The sequence below is a fragment of the Copadichromis virginalis genome, linkage group LG6, assembly GCF_057382275.1.
Source record: "Copadichromis virginalis isolate Kocher_CV1m ecotype Utaka linkage group LG6, C_Virginalis_male_GT1.1, whole genome shotgun sequence".
NCBI classification, from domain to species: Eukaryota; Metazoa; Chordata; class Actinopteri; order Cichliformes; family Cichlidae; genus Copadichromis; species Copadichromis virginalis.
Genome location: NC_140623.1, coordinates 6,640,563 through 6,652,339, shown reverse-complemented (window position 1 = coordinate 6,652,339; position 11,777 = coordinate 6,640,563). Strand labels below are relative to the sequence as shown.

At 44.4% G+C, this 11,777-nt stretch overlaps 2 protein-coding genes across 3 annotated transcripts; one reads left to right on the top strand and one right to left on the bottom strand.

Moving 5' to 3' along the window:
- The first annotated feature begins 58 nt into the window (after window positions 1–58).
- Window positions 59–6,286, top strand: rbm34 (RNA binding motif protein 34). Of its 2 annotated transcripts, XM_085458370.1 has the most exons (11): window positions 59–240; window positions 689–842; window positions 1,138–1,268; window positions 1,365–1,578; window positions 2,256–2,315; window positions 2,400–2,443; window positions 2,569–2,652; window positions 2,738–2,801; window positions 2,882–2,924; window positions 3,018–3,136; window positions 5,734–6,286. In XM_085458370.1, exons 1-11 carry the CDS (start codon window positions 218–220, stop codon window positions 6,073–6,075), a joined length of 1,278 nt encoding a protein of 425 aa, XP_085314496.1. In that variant the 5' UTR covers window positions 59–217; the 3' UTR covers window positions 6,076–6,286. The 2 variants fall into 2 exon arrangements, with proteins under 2 accessions (XP_085314496.1, XP_085314497.1); XM_085458371.1 differs by lacking the exon at window positions 2,256–2,315.
- A 472-nt stretch (window positions 6,287–6,758) lies between these two features.
- Window positions 6,759–10,096, bottom strand: tomm20b (translocase of outer mitochondrial membrane 20b). The gene is made up of 5 exons (XM_085458372.1): window positions 9,848–10,096; window positions 8,121–8,167; window positions 7,833–7,914; window positions 7,506–7,648; window positions 6,759–7,349 (listed from the first exon to the last, which is right to left on the bottom strand). Exons 1-5 carry the CDS (start codon window positions 9,969–9,971, stop codon window positions 7,305–7,307), a joined length of 441 nt encoding a protein of 146 aa, XP_085314498.1. The 5' UTR covers window positions 9,972–10,096; the 3' UTR covers window positions 6,759–7,304.
- Window positions 10,097–11,777: the final 1,681 nt, after the last annotated feature.

The following is an 11,777-nucleotide window of genomic DNA, read 5'->3' as shown; positions in this document are numbered from 1 at the left end:
ATAAATCACCCCAGTTTAGTTATACGGTACCAAATCAGCCTAAAGCTAGAAAAAGCATAGGAACCTTTGTGGGGCTTTGCCGTGTTCCTATGGGGAATATTTCGAAGTAGGACAGCGGTCCAGTCGGATAGAAAACGTGTGGATGTGTTGTAAGGTTTACTGGAGTTTAGGCCATTCAGTAAACATTTATTCCAGATAAAAAAGAAGAGGGGAAGCCATGAAGAAGAAAGCCCACAACAGGTTTGTTTACACACACTTTAATAACACGAGTGAAAATATCACGACGATTAGTGAGATAACGTTCAGAACGCAGACTTGAGCCTTCGATCTGGGGGTACCGGTGCTCCCAAAGAAACAAAGCCAGCATCAGCAGTAGACCCCCGCAGGGTCCAGGTTTTTCACTCGGTTGTTTGTCTGCTGGAGGAGCCATGAGCTCCAACTGAGCAGGAACCCAGATCCACTCCAGAAGTTCGGCGATGGACTTCTGTGTCCTGGATCCTTTGGATTTCTCCGAATCCAACAGTTACAAAGGGCAGCGTAGGAGGGTCTCTGTAGCTGAAGGAGTGACCCAAGACTTCCCTGCTTCTTTGTGTACAGATATGAACGAGCACACAGCTGTGCCAGCTCAACTAAATATGGCACAAAAAGCGTTATCGCCTGTTAACTTCAGTGTTTCTGTCCTCTGCAGAGAGGTGTCGCCAGGACAACAGTCAGCTGACTACACAGTGGGTCAGGTGTCAGGAAGCTTATTCCAGAAGAACTCTGCAGCCTCTGGATCCCTGTCGGCTTTATTCAGCACAGCAGCAGCATCCACAGCGCTGCTGTTCAAGCCTGCGCCTCTGGTGAGCGCAGCACACAACCAGCCCGTCTGTGACTGCGTGTTTGACCACCAGTCGAAACCAAATCTGTAAAAACCAAGAAAATCTGTCTTCTTCCATTGTGTGTCATGACTTATTTATTGTAAGGTGTCTTTAAGACACGCAGAGGTGCATTAACCTTCGCTGAGCTTGATGAAGTGTTTTTCTTTATTAGAGTTTGTGCGTTTTATTTTCAAACTTTTAGTGAGCGCCTCTAATGCTAATGGATTATTTAAGAGGGAGGAAATGACTGAAGTGTCTTTTTGTGTTATGATGGCAGCCGGTTCAAAAAAGCACAGAAACCAAAGAGCAGAAGCAGAAAAGCCCACAGGTCAAAGGTCAGCCACGCCAGGAGAAGCAGCAGCAGCCAGCTAAGGAGAAATCAGCAGCCAATCAGGAGCTGGAAAAAAGGTGAGTGTTAATTTCTTTTTCCCCAGTTTTTTCTTGATTCAAGTCTCTTCTCAAACCCGTTTGTTTGAAGTGTTCATTTGAATTTGCTGGTTTCAGAGAGAGTGGTTTACAAAAGGCAGACGAGGATGAGGACGGGCCAGAAAAACCCAACAGGAAGAGGAAGAGACAAACCTCCGAGTCGGGCAGAGAGAACGACACAGAGTACTGGGTGATGAAGAGACAGAGGCTGAAGGCCAGCAAGGCGCAGGAGACCTTGAAGAAGAAAAGGACTGTGTTTGTCGGCAACCTTCCCATCAGCTGCACCAAGAAGGTTTATTTAGTTTCTTTGTTTTACCCACCTGTATCCATAGTGACCGTCTGACTGTATCTGACACTAGCAGTCTGCATCCATAAACTACATGGACGTAACATGCAGTGTAGTTTAGTGCTGAGGTGCAGACTAACACAGTACTGGAGTTTCTCTTTAGTGTCAGTTTCCCTGCGTGTTAGCTTCAGCAGCCAGGCGCCACTCCTTCCTCTGTGAGCCACCTCGCTGTTTCTCCTTATGTGGAGAATGGAGAAGACGAGACAAAGCCGTGTTTGTTTTAAATGACCCTCGTTCAGTCACGTAGGCGCAGTAACAGGAGCAAATATGGTCATGAGTCAGATGGCACTTTAGATGCACTGAGACGCTGTACACAGTCAGTATTGAGCCTCAACGGTCTGACCTCAGACTGAGGCTTGTGGATGAAGCTGTGGGACGATAACAAGGAGAAACTGGCTAAGCTGAGGCAGCCGGTCTGATCTGCAACCTCTGGAAACGCTTGTTGGACGTTTTAGCTTCTAGCAGGTGTTTATGTGACAGAGTGAAAACACAACTGTACTGTGGCTCTTTCCAAGATCTTTCAGGAGACGTGCAAATTGCTTGTTGTGCAATAATTGCAGTATTTCTAGGACAATAATAATGTGGAAGTTCAAAGACTGGCAACCTTTTTTGTTCCTTCTCAGACCCTGCGGAGCCTCTTCAGGGATAAAGGATCCATCGAATCTATTCGCTTTCGCTCTGTGGTAAAAACACCTCTGAAAGAAAGAGAGAGTCGCCAGGTTGCTGCAGCTTCTCGTCTTCAGTAACATTGTGTTTCATTCCAACAGGTCAGAGAGGACCCCTCCATGTCTCGTAAAGTAGCTGCTATCAAGTGAGTTTCTAAAAGTTGTTTATTTTTTAATCCTGAGCTTTCACTAGGTTCCACCAACAAACTAATAGTATGGTTTCAGTTGACTCCTTTCCATTTGTACCAAACAACTTCTTTTCACTTCGCAGGCGCAAAGTCCACCCAAAGAAGCAGAGCATCAATGCCTACGTAGTGTTTAAAGATGAAGATGGCATCACCAAAGCTTTGGAGAGGTCAGACGCTCCTCCTGAAACCTGCTAATGCTGTAAGACCCAAACATACACGTGCTGATAGAGCTCTGTCTGTCTGCCCTCACAGGAATGGCATGGAGATAGAGAAAGACTTTCACATCCGAGTGGACAGAGTGGCCGACAGCTCATCTGTGAGTCAGCAGACGTCCCAGAATGCTCTGCTGTATCTGTCTCCTGGGAGTTAAACTGAAATCCTGTTGTTCTCTTTCAGCACGACCACAAGCGTTCTGTTTTCGTGGGGAATCTCTCATTTGGTGAGTTCGTCTGTAGAGTTCCAGACAGTGGTAAAGGTGTAGTTGTCCATGAGTGAGTAGTTTGAAGCTCAAGCCAACCTGCTGTGTCTGCAGACATCAACGAGCTGACTTTTCGAAGGCATTTCGAAGAGTGTGGGACAGTGGAGGCGGTGCGACTGGTGCGAGACAAGAACTCGGGCTTGGGGAAAGGATTTGGTTACGTCCTGTTTGAGGTACAAGAGCTCGGAGACGATCGTGGTTCTGGAGTAACAAATAATAATATTGGATTGCATTTAGAGCTGGGCGATAGAACGATAACGATATGTATCGCGATATAACTTTCTCGATAGAAAAATTAAACTATCGCGATAGACCTCGCCGCTCTTGTCCTCTTAAAAAAAAACAAAACAAAACAAAAAAAAACAGCCAATGCAAATTAAGTAGCGCAGAGCCAAACCAATCACAGCCGCAGCGTCATGTCACGTGACTTGTTACGTACAGCACAAGTGCCAAGCCGCCGTACAGCCCGGGTAATGGAGGAAATGAGTGTGCCGACTATAAAAATCAACCGAGCGTGACCGAAGAGAAAACAGATGATGGTTCCAACGCCGGAGAGATTGTCGAACGGAAGAGCCATAGAAGTTCCGTAGTGTGAAGGTATTTTGGCTATTTCAAGTCTGACAAAAACAGAGTAGCGTGCACTGTAAATGTGCCGAAAGCAAGTCTGGAAATACAATAAACTGGTGCATGCGCTACGTCCACACGTACCCGGGTATTTTTGAAAACGCAGATTTTTCTATGCGTTTGCACCTTTCGTCCACACGTAAACGGCGTTTTTGGTCACTGAAAACGAAGATTTTTAAAAACTCCGGCCAGGGTGGAGATTTTTGAAAACTCAGTTTTTGCGTTTACGTGTGGACCAGAAAAATGGAGAAAACGCAGCGTCAAAGGTGCGCGCATTTTGTGACGTCACACTGTGCGCCACGTTATTGTTTTGGTGAAATGAATTTCTACAATACTGTTAATTCTACTCTCTGCAGTGTTTAAATGCTTACATATACACACACAGTTACTGTCCGTCCACACAGACGACTCGGTTCTGCTTCTATGCCCCAGCTTTGTTTACTTTTTCCCACCGAGGCTTCTAGACTTCTGATTGGCCAACATTTCTGCACGGTTAGGAATCTAGCGCCACCTGCTGCTTTGGCATGTTCATAGCAGCGTTTTCCTTCATTTCTGCCTTTATGTGTGGACGGATTATTTTTTAAAACGAAAACGGAAAATCTCTGTTTTCAAAAATACCCGTGTACGTGTGGACGTAGCCTCAGTCTCTGACTGGAAGCGCTGATTCATCATTCGGCTTTTGTCAGACTAAAGTAACTGTTAAAACTGTTTGAAAAGCTAAGCTATACAACAAGGAGAGATTGAGAATTTCCTTTTAGTTCTCAGTTTATTTGATATTGACAAAAGTTAGTCAGTTTTGTCTGTTCTTCTGTAAAACAAACTAAGATTTATTTTTAGAATTAATATTTTGTTTCTAAGTGGAATTGACAATTTAGTCTGTTTCGTTTGTTCTATTTTGAAACTTAAACGCTTTAGCGGCTGCCTTTTGTGTAGTTTGCAATATTTGCCTTTATTTATCTGAAAAAGTCTCATGTTCCTTAAGTACATCTACCCTGTTGAACTTATTATGGGAAATAAATATTTAAATAAAAACAAGCTGCTGATTATTTCACATTTTACTTGTGAGCAACGGCACATTTAAATCTTACAAATATAGTTATTTGGCTTATATCGTGATAGATATCGTTATCACCTGAAATGAAAAAAACATATCGTGATATGAAAAAATCTTATATCGCCCAGCTCTAGTTGCATTTATATTTTGCTTTTTGAGACGCCTGTGGCGAGGCTTGGGATTTCTAACTGAATACGCATCACTGCAGGGTTGTCCTCTGATGGCTGGTGACAAAAGTCAGTCCATGTTTAAACAGTACAGCTTTGGCTATGAACCCCCCCCACCCCCACAGTCATGACAGATGGCCGCCCCTCTCTGAGCCTGGATGTGCAGGAACTGTCTTTCTGTTAAAAGGGAGTTTTTCCTTCCCACTGTCATATTGTTGGGGTTTCTCTTGCATTGCTCTACTAATTGGTGCCTTATGTTGTGTTTAGTTTCGGGGGTGTCACTGCATGAGCTTATTAGCAGCTGCCGTAAACTTCCACACCAGCAGTCAGGAAATATTAAATCAAATAGCGCTCTTTGATTTATGCTCCTGAACGGTGTATATGACAGATGGTGGCCGTATCACCTACACCAGCGGTCTCCAACCTTTTTCGCGCCACGGACCGGTTTATGCCCGACAATATTTCCACAGACCGGCCTTTAAGGTGTCGCGGATAAATACAACAAAATAAAACTAGTACCGGTACCGAAAAAAATAAGATTTATTCATAACACACGTGAAAAGACCCAGGAAAACCGAGTAAACGATAAAACGATAACAAAATAACGCTGAAAACCGATAAAAACCCTGAAAACCAAACATTTCACACCTGAGCCTCAACTCTCGCGGCCCGGTACCAAACGACTCACGGACCGTTTGGGGACCGCTGACCTATACTGTGTACTCATACTTTGGGAACTTTAAGGTCTAAAAGCACAGAATTAGAATAAATTAGAATCCACAATAGACTGTGTGCCATTGATGGGCGTAGCCAGTGTGACATCAGCCAGTGGTTTTTCCATTCTACAGTTTTTAAGCGTCAGTATTGGTGCTTTGGTCAAAGTAGGCCATGTGTTTCTACACTTCATTTTGTCTTCCTTGTGCAGAGTACCGATTCTGTGCAGCTGGCGTTGAAACTGGACGGCTCAAAGCTGGAGGGCAGATCCATCCGGGTGAAGAGGTCACTGAAGAAGGAGAAGCAGAAGAGTAACGGTGATGGCAAAGCAACAACAAGGAAGACCGGCAAGACTCTGAAGACGGGTTCTGGACGGGAGAGGGCGGCTGGTCGAGGAGCTTTCAAGTCCCCAAGGAAGGTGATGGGAAACCAGCGCAAGTTGAGCAGAAGCTCCGCTTCTTTCAAAGGAGAGATGGCAGATCCAGACAAAAAGACTAAAAAGAAAGCACTGAAGAAAAAGAGAGTGAAGCCAGAAAAGTCTGTTCATATTTAAACTGAGGACAGAAAAAGCATGTGGTCGCTGTGATCAGAGTCGTTTGGAAGAGCAGCAGGTTCAGAGCCCGACTCCAACACAGCTGACATCCAGGCAGCTAAACGAGAACTTCCTCTGCCCAGCATAAAGTCACAGGTCCTTCCCACAGGGCTGTGTTGGACTTGATCTGTAACCGTTTCACTTATTTGGTTAAAATACGTCATTTCTTTTATTCTGTGTCTGAATTTATTGTCACTGTTTTCTTTCTTCCTTGCAAATCACCAGCAAAACCTCTAAATCGGGTTATTATTGAAAGCAAATGATCCACACTAATAATTTTTGAAGGCAGATGAGTCAGTGAAGTTTAGATGCTGTCGTGACCTCTGACCTCTGTCACAGAGCCCGGTGGCGTCCTCTCTCCAAAAGAAAGCAGAGACATTTCTCACCACCAGTGTGTTGGTTGCTGTGCAGCATCGTTCTCTCGTGTCACTGTTGCTAACGTGCCACAGTTCATAGCAGCCTCCTGCTCTCCTCCCTGTACCTCCACCAGCCTGTAGATGAGGACCATTAGAACAGAGTAGCTGCACCTCCAGCACTCAGGGCGCTTTGGCACAGAGGTTCAGCTGCTCGGTTTAATAAAGACCTCAAACTGTTCTGAGGCGCAGTGCCAGGGTGACCAGGACTGAACACTCAACACAGCTGCGGTTTGTTCAGATGGTTTATTCTTGCTAAAGAGGGCCGTCCTCTTCAAACAGAACAAAACATATCGTCACTCTAAAAAGCGTTTCCAAGTCTAGAATGGAAAGACAGACGAGACGTAACAAAACAATAAATACTCATCCGAGCACATTCTGGTTTATACTACTGACGTTGTCATGGAGACGGCAGGTACAACCACATCAGGCAGCGTAAACCTTGTACATAATCCTGTCAGATGTGTGTTGCACCACCTTGGAGGAAGGAGCGGATTCATCTTTGAATCCAGCCCAGTTGGTTATTACATACATGAGGATTTGGGAGCGGGGACAGGCCGGATTGCATTTCTCTACATTTTTTTGTGGCCTCATGATTTAGATATCCTAATACCCCAAAACGGGTAATACAAGTTCAAAAAGAAAACCTTTCAATGGACAAAGGAAGAGAAACTGAACCCCTTTAGGGAGGCTGGATGGGGTGAAAGTGACAGGAGGCCGAGGTGTGGGCAGGTCGTGTTGAACAAACGGGGAGCAGGGGTGGCTTCTTCTGGGCTCTCATTCTATATCATCCTCACTCAGACTCTGTGCGCTCACGATACGCTGCAAGACAGGAAACAAAGGTCCTCGGCTTTATGGTTTGACGTGTGCATGACTGATGAACACTTTAGAGATGATTCAAAGACTCCAGAGTTAAAACTGCTCGACTCCATGTCCTGCATGCTGTCATAATAACTGATCCTAGAGCAATTCACAAACCTGGCTGATACTGGGCAGCTTGGTGAGCAGCATCTGGAAGACGGGTGGAGGCAGAGTCTGCTGCAGCACCTGTAGTAGCTGCTGAGGCTGACCACACACAGCGATGGCGTTGGTCAGGTGATCCACACCTTTCTCGTAGTCTCCTGTAGTCAAAGCAAAAGGAAACAAAAGCTTATAAGCTCCACATGCAGGCGTCTGTACCCATACTGGGTGTCCCAACAGCAGGGAAGGAGCCATTTTAGCGCCGCAGCAAGGTCACCACTGGCTGTACTGCAGTAAACCGTTTGACCAGTTCAGTGGTACGAGTTTCAATAAAGAGTAAATTACCCTGAGCCAGCAGCTCCTCTCCCAACTGGATTTCCTCCAGGAAGAACTTCTGCACGGCTTCAGCATCCTTCAGATCTGGAAGCTGCACAACAGTCACAGTAAGCAGTCACAGCTGATTTCTGTCACGTTTGTGTGAAGTAGCTTGCAGTTGTACAGCAGAGTCAGTATCAGTGCTTTGGTTTGAAGTTGTCCTTTAATGTGGTGGGTGTCAGCTTTAATACAGAAACACGGTCAGCTCCGTGCACGCGTGTGCACATGTAAAGGTGCAGGCGTGTAGAGACTGCTCACCTTTGCCAGGCCTGCCCTCTCTTTGGCAGCCTTCTGCTTTCTTCTCCCTGTGACAAGAACAGGACAAACTGCTCATGTTGCTCCAGCCCTCAAAACATGTCCATCTTGGTTTTAACAAGAAAGTAGTCTTAGACAGTAGCTGCTACACTCACAAAGTTACGAGTATAAGACAGACACAGAAATAGGCTTAAAGCTAAACTAGCTCCAAGTTCAGCTTCTGCTCCCTCAAATCAACTATTTACTGGAAATTTAGGCCTGATTTTTGTAGGCCAGTGATTATTTGTCACCTTGTCGTCCAGCTGACCATGTTCAGGTGACTGGTAACAATTACAAACTGCCTGCAATACAAAAACTGGAATGTGTTTATTTCTGTTTATACACAGTTTGCTGCTTCGGCCGTATTCCCTGAAGCAAATTTAACAAACTCCAATTTCAAACTTTTAGTGTCCCCCAGAACACCTGAGTGCACCATGGCAACGGGTAAATAAACAGTAAAGCCTTGATTATAACCCAGAGGACTGAGGAATATGAATGTGTGCCAGCGTGGGTCATATTTCTCTCAAAAACCACGCAGGACAGAGTTATTTTAATCAGCTTGGTCCACTGTGTCGTTACCATAGACAGAATATGATGCTCACACAAGTCAGGCAGCATTACTGTGGATAGAGTCAGAGTTACAAAGCTACAAATACACAATACAGATCTTTTTCTGCGCATGTTACCAATCTGTGGTGTAACTGCCGTCTCTCTTCTGCGCTTGTGTGAGAACACAAAATGGCAAACATACAAGCTGGGTCGTTGTTTGTAAGAAACTCTATGAACGAGCAAACATCAGTGTCAGTCAGCTGGTCCAGGAGCAGCAGAGGAGTCGGAAAGAAACTCAGAGCTGTGGTTTTGCTCACAGAGTCTGTTACCATGTACGTGAAAACCTGGAGCTTCCTCATGTTTGGATTAACTAACTGGAACAAGGCCCAATCTTCCTGGAATAACACGATAATCTCCAGCAGGCTGGAAGCCCAGCTAACAAGACATCATGCTAAATATGTTTGTTGTGTAATTACTTGAAATGGAAATAGCTTTGTGAATGAGTGTGTGCTGCAGGTCACATCACAGGATAGTAAAGCCTTTCTCTCACAGTGTTTGGAGTTTTGCTGGCAGGACAAATCTGGATGAGCACCTGGACATATATAAATACTACCTGGTAATGTGGGCTTGGAGACAACTGAGGTTCTCTGAATCCAGCCTCCATAAGCTGCCCAGCGGCTCAAGTTTGAGGTAGCACACTTTAGACCGGCACTGGTATATTCAGTATATTTATGTGTGTACAGCCATATAAAAGCCTTTTATTTTGTGCCTCGAAATAGGGTTAGGCAACACCAAAATAATGGTTTGTTTTGAAGCACAGCCACTAATCGTATGCTCCCCTTTACAAATCATGTCACCAGTTATTTCTACAGATCCTTTTAGAGGATGGAAGAGCTCAGGATCCAGGGAGGGCGCAAAGAATGTGATTACTGTCACATCGTGGCTTGTCAGCTACAAACCCACCTAACGATGTGAGAACATGAATGAAGTCCCAGCTATGCTTTGCTTAATTTACTGAATTGATTGTAGCGCTCCTCCACAGCCTCTGGACAAGCTAACTGGACCGAACGAAACCGCCCGGTGTCCGAACCAGCGAACCCGGCGAAGGTGAGAAAAAGAGCAGCGAGGAGGTCAACACTCACGTTCTCGTAGCCTGTTCTTGAAGTTCGGGTCATTCCGTCGTTTCCTGTCGAAATAAATACAGTAACCGACAAACAGAGCTCCGCATACACCCGCCGCTATGGCACTCGTCCTTCCGCCCATCATAACTCGAAAGACCCGCTCGGCTTTTGGAGGATTTCGGGCTAATCTGGATTTTTTACCTCCGGTTGTCGTTTTCTGTCAGGCGGCTGATGGAGCGGCTCAAGGAAGGAAGGAAGGACCGTAAGGACCCCACCTTTGACAGCTAGTAACCGCCTGAAAACGCCTGACTGAAAATGAGACAAACGAGCCATTTTCTCAGGCAGTTTGCCTGTAAATGATCAAAAGGTTGTAGTCAAGTGAAAATAAAAGTCTGTTCCAAATATGTGTGGTTTACACAGATTATCAGGTACATATGATAAAACAGCGAATTTGAGAATATAACGGCAGTTTCAGCTACATTATATTTTGTGTTAGTTTCTTTGTAAATATGATACACCTCTGTTATCATTTGGTTTTATGTTGAAGAGCTCATTTCTAAAACCTGCACAACGTTTTTTTCTGGTCCTCGTTAAAGAGTACACGCCAACTGGTTTATTTATTTGTTCTTTTTTTTTTTTTTTAGAAAGTTTGTTTTCAAAATAAATGAGCGCCAGTGACGTCATCCTAAGCCACATAAACCTGTGTTTAGTTTTCGTTGATGTTTTTTTTTAATTGTACAAACTAACAATTACAGCGCATATCTTACAAGTCAAAAAGATGTGTACAAGTACAGGTGGTTAAGAACAAAGCAGCCATCGAACAAAGAACAAAAGAACAGTATAGGTCAGAGATAACATAAAGCAACACACAAGTACATTAAGTGACCTTACATATAAAAGTAAAAAAGTTAAAAACAAAAAAACAAAAGTACGCACACACAGTCTAGCTACATCAGTTGAAAAGCTGCATCAAAAATTACCTTTATTTAAGTTACACTTGTCTAATGAAGCCTTCGGTTGTTCAGTCTGACGTCACTAGCCGTGTCTGGGTCTAAACTCCGCTGCAGGTCCATATGTCAAACGATCACTGTGGCATTACTGAGAGTTGAAAAACTGTCTAAAGTCTTTCATCTTTAATAAAATGATCAGCGTTCTGCTCTACCAGGTGTAACAATTGAGTTTAACATCCAGGCATCCATGAAAACGGAATTTATGACATTTAACGGAGTTAGAAGTTAGCAGGGAGTTAGCTCGCTAGCTTCTATCTAAATACAATATAGCATGTCCTGATTGCGGGGTTTTGGAAACAAATTCAAACGTACAGCTCTGCTATCACTTCCAGCATAAATGAAGACAGAAAACTAAACAGCAGTGATGTTTGTAGGGTTACTGAAGTTGGGCTAGCTGGTATATAATGATGTGCTACGTGACCGCTAGCGACACAGCTATGTTAGCATAATATAAACAAGCTAACTTTTTTTCCACTCGATAAAAGTTAATGTGAGTGTTCTCGGTGGTCAGGAACAAATGTAATCACATGGCAGGATGCTGTAAAAGGACCAAACTTCAGCCAGGAGAACAACTGAGATAATCCATCCACAATACGAGGTTAGTCATTCATATACTGCTGCATGGGCTGGGCTGTAGTTACATCCTAAGGTTTTAAAAACTGAGCTTAAATAAATGATTAGTGGTAATAAAAGCCGAGGGAGGTCAACAGTGATCACTGACTGTTTTAGGAGCTTTTTGAGATCAAATAGAAGAAAATACAAAACATTAAACATGTTAACAACACAAAAGCCATATTAAACGCAGACTACTTTAGACCCGGAAGTAGGATTCGTCGCGTCATCACTGAACAACCGGATAGGAGGACTACGTGGCGACCGTGGCTCAGGGGGTTGGGAAGCGTATCTGTAACCGGAAGGTCGCTGGTTCGATCCCCGGGCTC

Excerpts from the sequence above, each read along its gene's own strand:
- rbm34 (XM_085458370.1), top strand. The coding sequence starts at position 218 with ATGAAGAAGAAAGCCCACAACAG. Across the intron at positions 241-688 it reads AAGAAGAAAGCCCACAACAG|AGAGGTGTCGCCAGGACAAC; the intron begins GTTTGTTTACAC and ends TGTCCTCTGCAG. Across the intron at positions 1,579-2,255 it reads CCATCAGCTGCACCAAGAAG|ACCCTGCGGAGCCTCTTCAG; the intron begins GTTTATTTAGTT and ends GTTCCTTCTCAG.
- tomm20b (XM_085458372.1), bottom strand. The coding sequence starts at position 9,971 with ATGATGGGCGGAAGGACGAGTGCCATAGCGGCGGGTGTATGCGGAGCT. Across the intron at positions 7,915-8,120 it reads AGAGGGCAGGCCTGGCAAAG|CTTCCAGATCTGAAGGATGC; the intron begins GTGAGCAGTCTC and ends ACTGTTGTGCAG. Across the intron at positions 7,350-7,505 it reads AGCTGCCCAGTATCAGCCAG|CGTATCGTGAGCGCACAGAG; the intron begins GTTTGTGAATTG and ends CCTGTCTTGCAG.